We start from the raw sequence: 18,594 nt of genomic DNA, 5'->3' as shown, positions 1-18,594 counted from the left end.
ATCCAAATCGGAACCCAATCCCAAAGGCGTCGCATGAATAATCATCCACCAGCAGTAGCCCTCCGTGTTGCCTTGTTCCTGTTGTTTCCTCCCCAATCTCCTCCTCCTCCTCATTCCCCACATCCCTATCTCCACTCCACCGCCGCTGCTGCCCCCGCCCCTCTGCTGTTCGTAGCGAGTGTTTAATCCATCATCATTGCGTATTAATTATCCCGCTCCCTCGCTCGCTCGCGGCGGAGAAGATCCGGCCGCACATCGATTCGCCTTTTTCTCCTCGCCTCGCCTTGGCTATATACATACGCATACACTGGAGGAAAAGTGCGGCGGCATTTGTTGCTGTTTGTTTTGGTGCGGGGAAACCCTACGAGAGGGGAAAGGGCTGTGCGAGGAAGTTCGGATCTAGGTTTGCCGGTTTCAGGCCGCCGCCGTCATGGAAGCCGCCACCGCCGGTGACGGGGACGGGGCGCCGCCGGAGGAGAGGACGCCCCCGGCTCCTTCTCCGCCTCCGGCGCCGGCTGCCGTGCCAGCCGCCCCGGCTCCGGCCTCGGCCTCAGCCTCCGGGGGCGGCGGCGGCCCCTCTGGCTCCGGGGAGAAGACGGCCAAGCGCATGATGAAGACCCCCTACCAGCTGGACGTCCTCGAGCAGACGTACCAAGGTGCGCCGCCACTTCCCATGCCCCGAAATGTTTTCCATGTTTCCCCCCTTCTCAACTAACCGACCACGGAGCTCACCGCGAGGATTTCATTCCGGTTTCGGTCTCTCTGGCTGCAGCGGAGCAGTACCCGACGGAGGCCATGCGCGCCGAGCTGTCGGTCAAGATAGGCCTGTCGGACAGGCAGCTGCAGATGTGGTTCTGCCACCGCCGGCTCAAGGACCGCAAGCCGCCCGCCAAGAAGCAGCGCCGCGACGACGACGTCCCCGCGGCCGCGCCCCTGCCGGTATCGCCCGTGCTAGCGCCGCTGCACGCAATGCCGCTGGCGAGCAGCGACCACATGATGGGCGGCGGCGGCAGCCCGTACGACGAGCCGCTGCACCCCGCTCACACGCGCAGGGGGCCCGGGCGGTCCTCCGCCGTGCCCAGGATTTCTGGGCCTGACATCGGGAGGAGGTACTACGAGCCGCTGCCTGTCATGCTCGCGCCACCCGTGCCGGCGATGCAGTACAGGCAAGATGAGCTCAGGATTATCACTTCTGTGGAGTCGCAGCTCGGGGAGCCCATGAGGGAGGATGGACCGGTCCTCGGAAGCGATTTTGATCCGCTTCCTCCAGGCGCCTTTGGCGCACCCATTGGTACTTACTTTCTCATAAACCTCTCAATCAAGTTTTAAGAATGCCCTAAGCTGACTTGTAGCTCAACATAGTGGAAACTTGAAGGCCTCCGCGTGATTTTGCACCAAAGTATTTTGCCGTATATACTACTGATGAACCCCACAATCTGACGCACTACTGTTTTCTCTAATACTATGGTGAAGAGTTCGAATTTAGATGTTCTGCGTTGCGTCTTGTTAGTGTGTTAGTGCACGGTTCACTGCCCTATTTTCACACTTTGTGCACTACTTTGATTTACAGCTTCAGATGCTCCATCTTTGGGTATGGATGAACTTCATAAAAAATAAAAGATAAACTAGAAAAATAAAAAAAGGATAAAACCAACGAAAACAACCAGCGGAAGGGAGCCAGGCTCATCCCGTGTTCGCCACGTGCTGGACGCCTGCTTGTCCCACTTATGTCCTGTGTCGCGAGTGTGAGAGCTCTTCTGGTAGCTAGACCCATTATCTCTTGTTCATGTAAATAGGAAGTTGAGGGTCGCGCCTTGAGTGACTTTGAGAAGCAAAGTCACCAATCGCCCTCTATTTAAGATCCAACGGACTAGTTTGGCTCAGATTTTGAACTCAAAATTTCAAACTCTTCAGAAAAAATTGAAAAAAATCCAGTAAATCATAAATGTTTCGTTTCATATTCTGAGGAAGTGTCAATCCATTCAAGTGAGCGGTAAGAAATCACTGAAGCTGCGCTCGAAGTGAAGAACAACGCTATGGGATTGGGATGAGTCATTAGCTAATATAATCAAAATCTACTTAGAGCATATGTTGGAGAAGGATGACTGATCAAAGAAAAGCTAGAATGGTAAGTAAGTAATCACTAAAGCAAATTGAGAAGATTTTGAGCGCGGTTTCCTCTGGGCTGGGCGCGCTGCTGCCAACTGTGGCAATTGGTGACACATCTGCCGTCAGGATGTAAACCCATGGAGGTTTGGGAGTCCAGGATCTCAAGCGTGCAAGTCTACCCCTAAGACTGCGATGGCTGTGGCTCTCACGCACAGATGACAGCCGAGCTTGGACTCAGCCTGCAATTCTCTGCCAAGGAACGCACACTCTTCTTCGCGTCAATGACCAAGCCATCAGAGAGATCGCGCCACTACTATTCAACTGCATACCCAAGAGACTTCGCAAGATCAGGACCGTGTCTGACGGGCTACAGGGGAACAGCTGGGCAAGAGACATTCAGGGAGTGCATGTTATTCATGAGATTGGCTAGTACTTACAACTTTGGCACATGATCCAGGGAAGTGGACTGCTTCAGGCAACTAATCTGGCACCTATTCTGCGAGCTCGTGCTACATAGCCACCTTCCACGGATCGACGACTTGTTACTCCTGGAAGCTGATCTGGAAAACATGGGCTCCACCAAAGGTCAGATTCTTCCATAGGCTGGCCAACCAAGACAGGTGTTGTTCTGCTGAGTGCCTAGCTCGCCACAACCTTCCATATCATCCACGATGCCTCCTCCGCGACCAGGAACCAGAGACTACGCGACACCTGATGCTGGACTGCCCCTTTGCCCGGGAAACATGGCATGAAGTGTTCTTTGTAATTCTCTCGTCCTGTGCAAAAGGTTTGAAAGGCATTTTCTTGTTTACCGTGTCCTTTTCGTGGAACGGAAAATTACGATGTGAGCAGTTGGCCAGTCGCAATAGCATGATTAGTCCTTCTCCCAGTTAGTCGTTTCAACAAATTGAAGAGCGGCGGTCATGACTTTCTACCAGTTTCAGGCATTCGTTTTTGGGTTGAAATATTAAGTTTTCAACGAGCGGTGTTGGTGGTTAGTTCGAGGTCCAAGGTTTTAGTTCAACCTGGGCACACCCTCGAACTATCAGGATCATCCCTGGCAAGGATTAAGGAGCCTATCAGCTGCTGTCCACTAAAGGCACCACCACACCAAGCGACAGAAGCGACTCGAATAGGTCTCTTTCTCCGGAGTCAGCTTTCCTCGATCCCCCAAATCTACTCTTTCTGAAACCCGTGCCCCAACTCCCAGAGGCAACTCAGGTTTATTGTATCAATGTTTACGCATTATAACTACTTTGAAAACAATATTTGCTCAATGTGATGTTTGTATTTGTCCGAAAACCTATTTAGTTACCTTCTGGCGCACCCAGGCATCGACAGCTTCCTGGGTCCGCACAGGCCATCCACTTGGGATGTGCATTGATTTGTTTGCTCTTGATATGTAACCTGCCTCCTAAGAGGATGTAAACCAAACTGTATCCTTTCAATGAAATGAAACACAAAAAGGTCCTTTGCGTTTTCTCGAATAAGTAGGAAAAGCATCCCTTGGAACTTTATTTATAGGGCCATGTATTAACTATTAAGCTACTAATATTTCTCCTAGTGAGGGGTGCTTAGATAAGAGTAAGAAAAACGTTTACTCTTCAAACTTGTTGTTAGGCAAAAGTTCACTTTTCAACCCTGAACTATAAACCATTTGAAATTTTGAAAAGCAACCTGATCTATTCAAACCATCTTTTTTCACTCTTGGGTAGTTTGACAAGCAGTTCTGTCTGATGTGGATGTGTCCACCACATCACTTTCATGTTGTTGCTATGTCATTAAGTTCCATTTATGATATGTTTCTACTGTTTTTGGCTCTTCTTGTGGGAGAGGGGTGTGGGGTGGGGGTGGGGGTGGGGGTGGGGGGGGAGAGTACTTACTGCTGGAGCTGGAACTGCTCCCGCTGCTGATTCAGTGAGCTGCTGGAGCAGGAGGTGAGGACCGTCGCCGCCACCCGGGAGGACAGAAGGGGGAGGGATTGAGTCAGACAGGGCTATCGGGGATGGATTGATACTGGTGCTGTTTGGACATACACAGCCATGAGGAGGTGAGGAAGGAGGAGCAGGAGTCTGGCGCCGTGAGGTAAGGAGCCGTTATCGCCGCTTGGGAGGACGGGAGAGAGAGAGGGATGGAGTCAGACATGGGCATCAGGGAGGTAGTGATGCTACGGCTGGCTGCACATACGCCTCTTACTGGGCTGGGCCGTATCGGCAGTGTACCAGGAAATTATCAGTCACATATCGGGGTCACATTAATTTGTTTTAATCGTTTAATCAGGGATACTCACCTGACACGTATCAGGGCCATATCAGTTATGAATCTGTATCGGATAAGATTCACTTGCTTGAGCAAGTTTTTATGTTTTGTACTGTGCAGGAATGAGCTACCGGCATGTAGGCTGTTTTGCGCCTACCGCCTGAAGTCTCTGTAAATTCAATCCATGCAAATATCGTCCAGTCGCCAAAACGTTGTTTTGCATGGTAGCACCTAGAGTGGGCATTTCGTTAGACTCCCCCCCCCCCCCTTTAGCAGTATATACGTGTAAAAGGATAGATAAACATTTAAGCAATCACTTAAGAACATATACCTAAGGCCTGTACTGTTGAGCTTCTCTATTTGCTGAATAGAAGTTCTTACTATGGGATATATTGGTATCATGTACATTGTGCCACTTATTTATAATTTCATATCCTTCTAATTGCTGACATACTTATTCTCATGCAGTTCCGGAGCAACAAAAACAGCCTGTCCGCTCTTATGATGCAAAGATATTTTCTAGGAATGATCCAAATCTCTTGAAGGTAAATATTTGGGAAACTTGCGGAAGTATGTTTTTGTGCTTTATATGTGTGTATTGGATTTTTGTCAGTGCACAAATTGTTTTGTATCTTGTGTTCGCGTATGTTCTAGAGTACGTTGCTTCAGCATTAATGTTATCATATATGGTTGTTGTGAGTTGGCATTGTAGTCCATTTTTACATGGTTGGTTCAAAGAACCTTTCAGTATAGGCAATTACAAATACCATGGTAACTATCCTAACCTATTAGCTCCAAACCAAGATGTACTGTCCCACTGAAATGAGTCTATGTATTGTACTTACACCTCATGTGGAGATTTCATGATCTGGTCTAGGCCATGTATTTGGATCTGACAAATGGTAATAGAGTGGTGCCAACAGATACTGACATGGCAACATTACTGTGTATTGCTAGATGGCTTGTTCATGCAATTCATCATTGCAAAAAGTAGCAAGACTGCATTTATATGCATCATTGGCCATGCTCAACTTCTTAACTGGTTTGACCCCATCGATATCTGTGTCACCATCGGCACCCTTTCCATGGAACTTCCCCTTTATGCAGTTTTCAACTTTTCATGCTTATTTATAACAGTAGTCTCAACGAGTCTCTATGCTGCTATATTGTTTGTTCTTATCATCTTGTGCCACGATCTGTATTTTGAGGATTGAAAGTGAGAACCTGTTGGTGCAGCATATAAATTCTAAGGCTTGAACCCCCCCCCCCCCCACACACACACACGCACATCCAATTTCTTCCTCGTACCTACCTTTAATTGATTGTTGATCCTCTTCTCCATCCCCCCCTAGGTATCGTCATTCCTGCCCAGCATGGAGCACCCTTTTGTTCCGAATTCATTTCCTGGGAAGAGAAAAACAACTGTTGCTAATCCACCTCAAGTTCACCCTCATGGTGGATCGCGGGCAGTTCATGAGTATCAATTTCTTCCTGAGCAGCCAAGTGACACATACGACAGAGCAAGTAGATCTCATTACTACGACACTCCAGTTGAAGCTTCAAATTCGAGGGTATCATCTCTCAATCCAGGATCGCATCTTCTCCATGGATCTGAGGAGATGGCACCTGGTTATACTTTTGAAGGCCAAGGTCTTTTGTCTCAATCTGGCAGGCCTCAGGTGTTTCCTGCAGTACCAACAGATTATGAGGCGAATCAGTCTAATAGCAACCTTAATTCTGTACCAATCGATGGTCAGTTTGGTATTTCTGAAGTTGCTGGCTTCGAAGATCCACTTGTATCATCGGAAACTAGGGCTTATCATGACGAAGATGCTTCTCGAGTGGATAGAAAGCGAAAAGTATGTTTTTCTCTGACCTCATATATGCATCTTGTTCTTCAACCAACAACCATATTAAATTTATCTGACATGTGCCTCAGCATAATGAGGAAGCAAAAATTGCAAAGGAAGTTGAAGCTCATGAAAGACGAATTAGGAAGGAGCTTGAGAAGCAAGATATTTTGAGGAGAAAGGTATCTGCTCGTTTTAATTGCTGGATATCAGCAGATATAAATACTTTGACTGGACAGTCATGTATGGTTTCATGTCTTTGCAGAGAGAAGAACAAATGCGCAAGGAAATGGAGAGAAATGACCGTGAAAGGAAAAAGGAAGAGGAGAGATTTCTGCGTGAAAGGCAAAGAGAGGAAGAGAGGTTACAAAGGGAGCAAAGGCGGGAACATGAGCGCATGGAGAAGTTTCTACAGAAGCAATCTAGACGAGTGAGTCTTGTAGTTATTTTGAAGTGGACTGACTGTATCTCAATATAGTGCTGTAGTATATGTACCACTACCTCTATGTAGCATTCAGATCTGTCTATATATGTTCAGGCAGAGAAACAAAGACAAAAGGAGGAACTCAGAAAAGAGAAAGAGGTGGCGAGGCAAAAGGCTGCCGATGAAAGGGCCACAGCACGAAGAATTGCCCGGGAGTATATGGAGCTTGTGGAAGATGAGCGCTTGGAGCTAATGGAGTTGGCTGCACAAAGCAAAGGGTTACACTCAATGCTCTGTCTCGATAGCGACACATTGCAGCAGCTTGATTCATTTCGAGGTATGCTTATTAAGTTTAGCTCTATACTTCTCAGCATTGCACTCTACCAGCAGTAACAGTTCACGTCAATGGTTTTGTAGGAAATAAATCTATATTGTTATACATCCCTAATAGATTATGAATAGCACATTAGGCTGAAACCAGAAACATTTTACTTTTCCTCTAAAAAATGGTAACACCAGTATTTAACTATATTTATATATTACTCCGTATGTAACAATTGTAAACCATGGAACTTCTGAGTGAGGTCATCACTAGAAAATACTCCCTCCGTCTAAAAATAGGTGTCCTAACTTTATCTAAATACGGGTGTATCTCTAACTAAAATGCATCTAGATACATCCGTATCTAGACAAAAGTGAGGCACCTATTTTTAGACGGAGGGAGTACTATATACTTGCCAATTTAGGGTTAGTGAAAGCACATTCTGACATTCACAATAGAGGACTGTGCAACAAATCTGTTAAGGCCTTGTCTAGATTTCTACTTAAAGTAAAATCAAATTTGTAAAATGTACCTGTTTTTTTTTGGCAAACTTAGGGCTGAATTTTTAAAACATTTTTTATCACAATAAGGTATTAATTATGTACTATTGTAAGTGGAATCCAACAAAATCAAATCTACTCTCCCGAATCTTACATGAATTCCACCTCGAAAATTTATGGGTAAACAAACGCTGAGTTAGATGGTGTCTACTGTCTGGTGCTTGGAGGATTGAGTAAGTCATATATTTAGTTAGTACTTGTTTGGTCATAAAAAATACCCTTTTATTTTTTAGGTATGGCAGCATGGAGGAAATAGATATTCAACATTGTGGCCTAGCCTAGTATACTTTTGTTTAATGCATTTTTGTTCCAACATGTGAAGTCTAACTGCATAATGCATTTTTTGTTACCCTACCTTCTTCCAGGCATGTTGAGCCAATTCCCCCCTGAAACGGTGAGACTTAAGGTGCCATTTTCGATAAAGCCTTGGACAGGATCTGAGGATTGTGTTGGGAAGCTTTTGATGGTAATGGTGTTACTGATATGTTCCTGTTTCATTCTTACAGCTTATTTGGGCTACTAGTGTTGCCAAAAGATTTGCAGTTAGCTCCGCTCCAATAAAGGCCTTCTATATATGCAGACACACAATCTGTTTTCAAATAAATGTTTTTTTATCAACAAAGAACACACGTCTTGTGTTGTTGGTTGTGTATGTTGCCTTGTGTTTGTCCAGTGCACGTGGGTAAATAAATACTCCTTCCAATACATTCAAGTCAAGTCCGTGGATATAAACTATGCACCATGTCCACTTCACTTTTAAAGTACTTATACCGTATTCTAGTCATCCATTTTCACAGAGGTATTAGAGCAGAAGCATTTGACTATCTTGTTGTTTTATTGAAAATATATTTGGTCTGGTCTTGTTATAGATATTTTCTTTAGGTCTTGTAGTGCCAACAGATAATTGAAACACTTACACTTTATTACTGGAACCTGTAGCAAGTTTACATTAACCTGTTATGTGCTTAGCTGAGTATACCTTTTACAGATAGCATTCCATCTGATAGAACTGTTGGTACTTTCGAAGCATATGCACATGTTATTTCAAATTTTGAGTTACATAGTTCAGTGGTGTGTATTTGGCAATATTAGTAGTGACACTGTTGCTATGTTATTTGCAGGTGTGGAAATTCTTGATAACTTTTGCTGATGTTCTTGGGCTTTCTTCAGTTACACTTGATGAGTTTGTTCAGTCTCTTCATGATTATGTAAGTTGGTTTCTTTGGAGAGGGTAATTATGTCCTTGACTGTTATGATAAAAAGGAAAAGACATACTCCCTCCCATCCATAGTAAGTGTCGGGGCTTTAGTTCAATTTAGTCCAAATTTGAACTAAAGCCCCGACGCTTACTATGGAGCGGAGGGAGTAGAATATATTTATAAATTGTTTACTTACTACTATTGACAAGATTAGGTACTCCCTCCGGTTCATATTAATTGACTCAACTTTGTCTAGATACACGGATGTATGTAGACTAGATACATTTGTATCTAGACAAAGTTGAGTTAATTAATTTGGATCGGAGGGAGTACAAAAGTAAATAAATGTCTGGTGGGGAACACGTGTACACTCCTGACATAATAAATATGAGAAAGCACAAGCTCTTCTAATTGTTGGATTAGTGTGTGCAATTTTTTATGTATTATTTATTGTGTCAAACCCAATGTTCCTGATCTAATGCTGCATATGGCTGTATGGGTATATTTATAATTTATATGGATTAGACACAAGAAAGTTGTATGGGAATATTTGCTATAAAAAGATCACAGTAAATTTACCAGCATATTTTTGTTGAACGTTGATGATTAAAGTTGGACCTGATAGACCTTGCAAAACGAAACATGTAAACTTATCTGGACCTCTGATGTTTTTCATGCATTTGGTTTGTTATTAACTACAAAAGTGAAACATCTAGCTTTGTGTTTGTTTGGTAGATCACAATAGGGTTCTACTCTACTATTCCATGAAGTTCATATGCCATATAGTTTCACTCTGTTTAAATCCACCATATATTCGATGTCATCTCTCCTGACTCTACTATATTATTTTTGATGTTTTTTTGTCGCTGTTGGGTGAAGATAGTAATAGCCTAATAGGTGTGTATGACGCCATGTGTTATCTTACTGGGTTTGTTTTTGTAGGATTCAAGGTTGTTGGGGGAGTTCCATGTTGCTCTGCTGAAATCCATCATAAAGGATATTGAGGATGTTTCCCGAACTCCGTCGGTTGCACTGGGGGTGAATCCAGGAGGTGGACATCCACAAATTGTGGAAGGGGTGTGTGTGCAAATATCTTGAAAGCTTTGATTGTATAAGCTTATTTGTTGTTTGCATGCTATTTATATACTTGAACTTCTTCACAGGCATATTCTTGGGGGTTCAATATTCGTAACTGGCAGCGCCACCTTAATCTTCTTACTTGGCCTGAAATATTGCGGCAGTTTGCTTTATCTGCTGGTTTTGGACCTCAGTTGAAGAAAAGGAATGCTGAAGATGTTTTTTATCGTGATGAAAATGAGGTTTGTGCTTCGGTGCTTCCTATACCACTATAAGATCATTCCAGTTGTAAAGCGGTCTTGTGTGTAATCACAAATTGAAACTATGGTTTGCCTTTTTCTGGCAGTTACCTAATCTACATATCTTTCTTTGAATTTTGGTACAAATGAAATCTTTAAAGTGTCTGCTTATGAATGGGCATATTTCATCTGTTGGTAACCATGTTTTACTTATGAGCTATTAAGCCTGTTGGTAAATAGTTATGTGCCTCTGTTGCAAGGTGAGGAAGGCATATCATGACAAAACTCAAAATTGTAGCTGTGAAATAATCACATGTGTTTCTGTTGTAATTTCTCATGGATTAGCTTTTGAAAGAAGGATCTTTTTAATTGATAATTTTGAAACAAAACTTTTGGAAGAATTCTCACAAGGTTGGTATGCAAATTTGTATATAGGGCCGGGACAGTGAGAATGTCATATCCACTCTCCGAAATGGTTCAGCAGCTGTGCGTGCTGCTGCTCTGATGAAAGAAAGAGGCTACACCCATCGCCGATCTCGGCACCGCCTCACTCCTGGGACAGTAAAATTTGCTGCTTTCCATGTGCTTTCTCTGGAAGATAGCAGCGGTCTCACAATATTGGATGTTGCAGAAAAAATCCAGGTATGCAGCATAAAGATATGCTAGCTTTGTTGTTGCCTTCTACGACTATCATTAATTTAATAGATTGACCCTTTCTCTCTTCAGAAATCTGGACTGAGAGATCTTACCACAAGCAAGACACCTGAGGCATCTATAGCTGCTGCCTTGTCAAGGGATACAAAACTTTTCGAGCGAACTGCTCCTTCAACATATTGTGTCAAATCCCCTTACAGAAAAGATCCAGCTGATTCCGAGGCTGTATTGTCAGCAGCACGTGAAAAAATTAGGGCTTTTCAGAATGTGCTTTCTGACTCCGAAGCTGAAAAAGAGGTGGATGATGTTGATAGGGACGACGACTCTGAATGTGATGATGATCCTGACGGTGATGATGTGAATATTGATGTAGTAGATGAGAAGGATCCCCTTCTTGCTGTTAAAGCACAAGATGTAGTAGCAACAGCAACTGAAGTTGGTGACATAAAGGGGAAGATAGATAGTTTGGATACTGCATTAACCCAACCAATTAGTTTGATTGCACCGGGAAAAGGTGCTGGCATGCTTTCTTTAGGCAACTCCAGTGCAGCAGGTACTTCAAGTGTCTCACCTCTCAGAGCTTCCTCAGATCATCACGAGGTAGTCACTGGTGATGCTGAAGATACAGAGATTGATGAAAGCAACCAAGGTGAGTCTTGGGTACAGGGACTATCAGAAGGTGACTATTGCGATCTTAGTGTCGAAGAACGGCTGAATGCATTGGTCGCACTTGTTGGTGTTGCCACCGAAGGAAACTCTATTCGAGCTGTTCTTGAGGTAAATGTCGTAGAAATATCATTTCAGTTCTTATGTCCTGTTCAGACAGCATTTAATTATAAGATTCTTGCAGGAGCGTTTGGAAGCAGCAAATGCCATAAAAAAACAAATGTGGGCAGATGCACAACTTGATAAGAGGCGATCCAAGGAAGACTTTGCTGGAAAAATGCAGTATAATTCTTACACAACTTCGAAGGCTGATGTTCCAGAACATAATGCTACAGAGACTACTCCGACTCCAGTCCGTAATCTTGATATAGACAATGATGGAAATGTGGGGGCTATAAATAACAGTGAGATGGTTAATCAACATAGTCAGAGTAATGCTGGGAATCTTCCTTATGAGCGAAATGGTGTAGGGCAAGACATCAGTGCAACACCAGATGTTTTATCTGCTCAGCAGTATGCATATGCTGATAAAACACGCTCTCAGCTGAAGTCATACATTGGTCATAGAGCAGAGCAGCTATATGTTTACAGATCGCTGCCCCTGGGGCAGGATCGGAGACGAAACCGGTATTGGCAGTTCTCCACTTCTGCATCACCAAATGACCCTGGTTCAGGAAGAATCTTTTTCGAATCAAAAGATGGACATTGGAGGGTTATAGACTCAGAGGAGGTATTTATTTTGTTTGCACATATTAGATCTAACCTATTTATTATACACAATACTCAAAACTGCAACTTAATTATCAGAACATGAGAGAAATATGTTAACTAATATTGTGCTATCTTTCTCTTTGTGGTATAATTTATCACTACGAGCATACTTTTTCTTGGTAAAAAAATCTGGTCGTTATACAAACTATGACAAGTTATCGGATAACATTTCTGGGGGAGTATGTAAGCAAATATTGTTTCATCTTTTTTTCCCTGCATGACAATTTTGCAAATGCGATGCACTAGCCCACTTTTGAAGACTGATTTTATGTCTGGTACTGGGATGCATTGTACTCATTTCGTGAGCACCTGCTTGATTCACAGCAAAAACTTAGAACTGTCAGAATTCTACTGACAGCTAGCAAAAATTGCCAATTTTAGTGTTTGTTTTGTTCTTATTTTTATCCTATCTTTATACTGTGATGTAGCAACGTAGCTTCTCCCAGTTGTAAAATCAAGTGGGCTATGTGAAAAGTGCACACTAACTTTCAGATCACATGAATTTTGTTAAGCCACTTATGTCGTGTTTGGAATGCTGGAAGATTTTTACTGGAAACAGTTAATCCCCCCCCCCCCCCACATGAATCACATAACTATCTCGTTCCAAATAGGTTCACAGATTTTGCACCTAACTAGTTTGAAGTTTGAAGTTGAGTCTGAGTATTAAAACCCCTTTTTTGATGGACTATGTGAAGTACATCTCGTCTTAGATGCATGCAGTCTGTGACTATTTTTTGAATATAACCTAATTTTTATTTCTGTCACCATGTAGAAATCTGAAATCTGTTCCACCACATTCTATAGCAGAATATAGTTAATAATTTACAACAATCACTCTGTCTCTAATCTCTAAATAATTTTGTCTATTAACAATGCAGGTTTTTGATTCTTTAGTAGCTTCCCTTGATACACGTGGCAGCAGGGAGGCGCAGTTGCATTCGATGCTGCAAAGGGTTGAATCAACATTTAAGGAAGGCATTAAGAGGAAAAGGAGCACAGCTATAGAACAATCAAATGGAAGGCACCTAAAGAATGGAGCTACTGATATGGTGCGTGCAAATTATCGTAGCGAGTTTGGAAGCCCAAGCAGTAGTCTTTCTAGTGTTTCTGCTGATAGTGCCACAGCATATTCTGATTCTTTCAAAATAGAACTTGGGCGCAATGATGTGGAGAAGATAGCTATCTCAAAAAGGGCTGATGGTTTTGTAAAATGGATGTGGAGGGAATGCTTCAATCGTCAACAGACATGTGCCATGAAGTATGGGAAGAAAAGATGCTCTGCATTGATGTGTTCTTGTGATTATTGCTATCAGATTTACTTAACAGAAGAAAGGCACTGCTCTTCTTGCCACAAGACCTTCAAATCCATTCACAATTTTTCTGAGCACACATCACAATGTGAAGAAAGGCGGAGAACTGACCCTAACTGGAAGATGCAAATTGCGGACTATTCTGTTCCAATTGGAATGAGATTGCTCAAGTTGCAGTTAGTTACTATTGAGGTCAAGTTTCCGTTTGTTGATTGCCTCTCAATTTAGCTTGCTTTGCTATTAGCTGTTTGACAATATATTGGTATTTTGTTTTGCAGGCTTCGGTACCATCAGAAGCACTTCAACCATTTTGGAGTGATGGATATCGGAAATCTTGGGCTGTGAAACTGCACTCCACCACATCTGTTGAGGAAATATTTCAGGTTCTTATTTGTTTCTCCATTACTCTGGCAACATGATGAAACACTTCTGTGGATGGTTAGGGCCTTATTAGAAAACCATCTCAAACAACCATGAAAATATTGGTACTATTCGGTGTCAGTGGATGGTTAGGGCCTTATTAGAAAACAATCTCAAACAACCATGAAAATATAGGTACTATTCGGTGTCAGTGAATTTGGTAACTATTGAATTATTGAAATACTGTCTAGTTGTAATTAATTAGGCGTTGATTTGTATAACTGGTTGTAACCACGATTTACCAGGACCATGATAGCTTGAGCCATGTGATTTTGACTACTTCACCAGAAATATTCATCTTATTACTAGCTCCAGCCTTAGCAGACGTGAATTGAAGTACCAAGGGCAATGCTGATGTGACAGGCATAAATAATTACATTGAAGAATTAAGATTGTTTCGATGGCTCATGGCTTCTTATATGTACTCGTTTCTGTTACCCTCTTCTGGAAATTGGCATAGCTAAGCAACTGGTGTTTCCAGAGTATTATTACATGATTCAAGTTTTGACACTTGCAAATTTATCTATACATCTTATTATTACATGCTGGCTTCCTACTTATTTTATTTCTCTACCTTTGCACATACTGTCTGTGCTAATGTTTTCCACTCCTTTGCAGATGTTGACTCTGCTGGAAGGTGCAATAAGACGAGATTACCTGTCTTCTGATTTTGAAACATCAAATGAATTGCTTAACTCAAAGACACAAGATACGCCATCCCAGAGTCCTTTCGGTCTATCTGGAATTTCTGTACTTCCATGGGTTCCTGACACTATTGCAGCCGTCACATTAAGAATGTTAGACCTTGATTACGCGGTTTCATACATTAAAAATGAAAAGAAGGAGAGAGATGGTGGAGATTCCGTGGTAAGTTAAAGTGCAAGAAATATTTCCTTTTGTTGTTTGAAATTTTAAGTAGTTATATTAAATATTTTAGTATGTTTGCAAAAATATTCACATGCAAGATTTGATAGTTTGTCTTTTGGTTGCACCCTACCTTGCTGTACTATACATATGCAATTAAGCCATGAATTGTTGTCAAATGTTCAAGCTGATGATTTGTTTGGACAATGTGCACGTTGTTTTTCATGTATAACGCTACCATTTTAGTTCTGTAATTATCTTTTCCGTCCTGCAGAAGCTTCCATCAAGATATAGTGTTGTTAAGAAGACACAGGATATAGAGCCATTGGAAGCAACTGGTTTTGACCTTTATGATGCAAGGTGCCCCCCCAGTAGTGGCCGCAGGGGTCGTGGAAGAGGAAGTAGAGGAGGTAGCAGAGGAGGAAGAGGTCGAAGTCGAGGTGGAAGGATCCCAAGAGGTACTAGCAGCTCATCTAGGATTGAATTTACAGATGACAATGGTTCGTATGAGAAAGCCCCCAAAAAGAATGCACGTCGAGGACGTGGACGTGGTCGTGGCCGTGGGCGAGGACGTCGAACAGTTAGACCTCGGCAGCCATCATCTGAGGGCAGAGGTAGATCAATTCCAAAGGCTAATTTGTTGGGAAGCTTTCACATGCTTAGCAATGTGAAGCCTTCAACTGTCGAGGAGTCTCCACGAAGCTCAGGTGCGGAAGAGTGGGGCTTGGAGAACAGAAGACCGTATATCGACAGGGGTGAGAACAGCTCTGGATCCCAATCAGACCAATCAGAAGACAACGAGGAAAATGGGCAACCCATGGACGAGGAATACGACGACCAGCCCCCAGCAGGCTACTCCAGAGCCTATTCTGGTGGGTCCAGACCCCATGGCATGATGGATGATGAGACTGAGGAGGACGATGAAGAGGCTGAAGGGGATGCAGAGAGTGATGATGATGACGTCGACGAAGATGAGCTGAACCATGCAGCTGCTGATGTTGATGATGAGATGGATGAGGATGATGATATAGGCGATGATGGAGACGATGGTGGTGACGGTGTTGAGGCGAATGCAGATGAAGATGCAACATCATACTCATCTGAGTACAGTGAATAAGAGCCCCAGGAAGATGGGAGTATTATCCCCAAATCTCCAGTGGACATTTAGGCAAGTAATAGTGAATTGACAATAAGCCTTTGCCCCTTTTGGGCAAACTGCTAGAGGTGGAAGAGAGAACCTGTTGGTCGGTAGGCTGGTTTGGATGTAGTAGTACAGCATGCTTGTATTTGGTTGTCTGGCTGTCTGCCTGGACAATCAGTCAACCAGTGTATAAAAAAGCTTGTGACTTGTTAGTTTCAATTCGCTGGAGCAATTCCCTCATGTGTACAATGTGCCCAAGGCAAATTACAGCTGACTTGCATGTGCTACTAGAAGTGTCTGTTACATTACATGATATTCTATAGCGCGTTGGGTGCTGGATCTGGAGTTTGTTTTCCGTTCTGTCAGCGAAAACTGACCTCTTGGCCACGCCGCTGGCCAAAGCGTGGTCTCAATCTCGAGGTCTCCACTCCGGTCAGCCTGGCTGTGGCTGTACTTTACTTTGGATAGATCAGATGAGAGCAGTTTTAGTCACAATTGTTGTAACAGTCAACAACTCAACATGGGGAGAAGCCTGCTTCATATAGAAATGTTTTATGTTTCCATTGATCCCGTTGATGCCTACTTTTGCTCTCCCCTGGAGGGGTGGGTAGCTCAACATCTCTATCATTGACACGGTTGCGCAATAACTTAATGGTACTGGGATGGCCATGCCTTAATCTGCTGCCAATAAGTGTCGAGAGTCTCAGAGCATCTCCAGTCGCGTCCCTCAAAAAACGTCCGGCACAAATGATTTGGGGCATGTTTAGGACCGCGCCGGACAAAAAGAGATCAAAAATCTGTACTGAAAGAGACTCTTTCCAAATGCGTCCCTCAAACAACGATCCGGATGCATGCATTTTAATAGAAGGGACCACCCCATGTGGAAAAAGTAGGTGAGAGAAAGTATGGGAAAGAGAATGGCATGTGAGGACTAGAAGGCTGCATGCATGCATATGAGCTCTCATTTTGTGTCCGGCGTCCGGTAGAGACTCTATACATGAGTCTCTACTGAGCACTGACACAAATGAGGCGCTATTTAGCTTTAGGGGACGCGACTGGGACGCGATTTTCTTCATTTCTTGTCCGCCGTCCCCCAAACGCCGTTTGGGGGACGCGACTGGAGATGCTCTCAGGCTCGATCGATGATTGAGCAGGGGCAGCAGGATTGTGGCAGCTTCAGTTAACAAAGTAGTAGTATTGGTGAGGTCCATTCATGATCACGATGCCGACGCTTGGCTTCTCTCGTGTCACCTGTCGCGTTTAACACGCTCCAGCGAAAAAGACACCGTCCACAGTTGACAGTCCCAGCTCAATCAGGTCAGGGCATGCTCCACACACAAACGGGACACGAAAATTAAAGGAAAGCGCTGGATACAAACATAGATGTGACCTTTTTCGGGTCGTTCGTGGGACCGCAGGCCGTCGCTCTCCTAGTACCAGCACCACGAAAAGAAAGTGCCAATTTTTTTTTTAAATGGAGGCAAAAACTATACCTCAATTTATTACTTCCTCTGATTTAAATTATTTGACTCAATTTTATCTAGACATGTTTTAGCTCTTGATACATGCATATCTAGATAAAGTTGGGTCACTAATTTGGATTAAAGAAAGTACTAAAAAGGAGTTTTACATGTAGAGTAGGGAAGTAGATCTACAACCCAACCACCCAAGTTCAAGTTTCCATAGAGGCAGATTTGAGTTTTTATTATTAAAAAATACTGTAGGGTTTTCCTACCGTATTCCTTTGACAAAAAACACGTGGAGTACATGTCATACAGATAGACAAGTTCATTACAAGAATCACTCTCGCGGCATCAATTCCTTTAAAAAAAAAACATGTGGAGTACATGTCATACAGACGGACAAATTCATTACAAGAATCACTCTCGCGACATTAAATTGCCCATACTTTTGGTATCCTCTAGTACCCACAAACGCATCTCTCTCTTAGTCTTATCGAAGACTACTTGCGATGGCGCACTTTTGCTGAAAAATCCTAAAATTTTGCTCATTCCAAACCTTCCAAGAGACGAGCAAGGTGATGGAAGCCATAGCCTTGTGGTTAGGCATGCGCCCGCCATCATGTCCTACCAATTGGAGATGTCAAGGTTCATCAATTGCGTAGGCTGAAGCTCGTTGAGTTCCATCCATTCTTTGATAAAGCCCAAAAGGCGGGAGGTGACGCGACAATGAACAAAGAGATTTTCGATAGTTTCCGTGCATTGCCTGCAAAAGAGGGCAAATCCAACAATTAGACCATCCTCTTGGTTATACGGTCGGCCGTCCAAATCCTATTTTGGTTGGCAAGCTTGATACGTTGCAAACGTATCTATAATTTTTGATGCTCCATGCTTGTTTTACACCAATTTCTATAAGTTTTGTTTACACTTCGTGACACTTTTATGTATTTTCTGGAACTAACCTATTGACAAGATGCCACAGTGTCAGTCCCTGTTTTCTGTTTTTGCATTTCAGAAAAGTTGTACAGGAAATATTCTCGAAATTGGACGAAACGAAAGCCAAAGTTCCTATTTTACTGTAACGAAGACGGAGTCCAGAGGAGAGACGGAGCCGAGCCAGGAGGTGGCCACACCACCCCTAGGTGCGGCCTAGCCCCTGGCCGCGCCTAGGCATGGTGTGGGCCCCTCAGGTGCCCACCGACCTCACCCTTCCGCCTATAAATACATCTGATCGGGAAAAACCTAAATACCCAAGCCTCCATCCACGAA

The 18,594-nt window shown here is 43.3% G+C and overlaps 1 protein-coding gene across 1 annotated transcript; it reads left to right on the top strand.

Moving 5' to 3' along the window:
* The first annotated feature begins 415 nt into the window (after positions 1–415).
* Positions 416–16,173, top strand: LOC124660968 (homeobox-DDT domain protein RLT2-like). The gene is made up of 18 exons (XM_047198819.1): positions 416–656; positions 773–1,291; positions 4,837–4,913; positions 5,721–6,227; positions 6,308–6,400; positions 6,484–6,648; positions 6,757–6,979; positions 7,890–7,990; positions 8,646–8,732; positions 9,666–9,800; positions 9,887–10,042; positions 10,475–10,681; positions 10,766–11,470; positions 11,544–12,089; positions 13,009–13,632; positions 13,719–13,823; positions 14,479–14,727; positions 14,999–16,173. Exons 1-18 carry the CDS (start codon positions 431–433, stop codon positions 15,839–15,841), a joined length of 5,568 nt encoding a protein of 1,855 aa, XP_047054775.1. The 5' UTR covers positions 416–430; the 3' UTR covers positions 15,842–16,173.
* Positions 16,174–18,594: the final 2,421 nt, after the last annotated feature.

Source organism: Lolium rigidum, chromosome 6 (genome assembly GCF_022539505.1).
Source record: "Lolium rigidum isolate FL_2022 chromosome 6, APGP_CSIRO_Lrig_0.1, whole genome shotgun sequence".
Taxonomy (NCBI): Eukaryota; Viridiplantae; Streptophyta; class Magnoliopsida; order Poales; family Poaceae; genus Lolium; species Lolium rigidum.
This window is presented reverse-complemented; position numbering and strand designations above follow the sequence as displayed.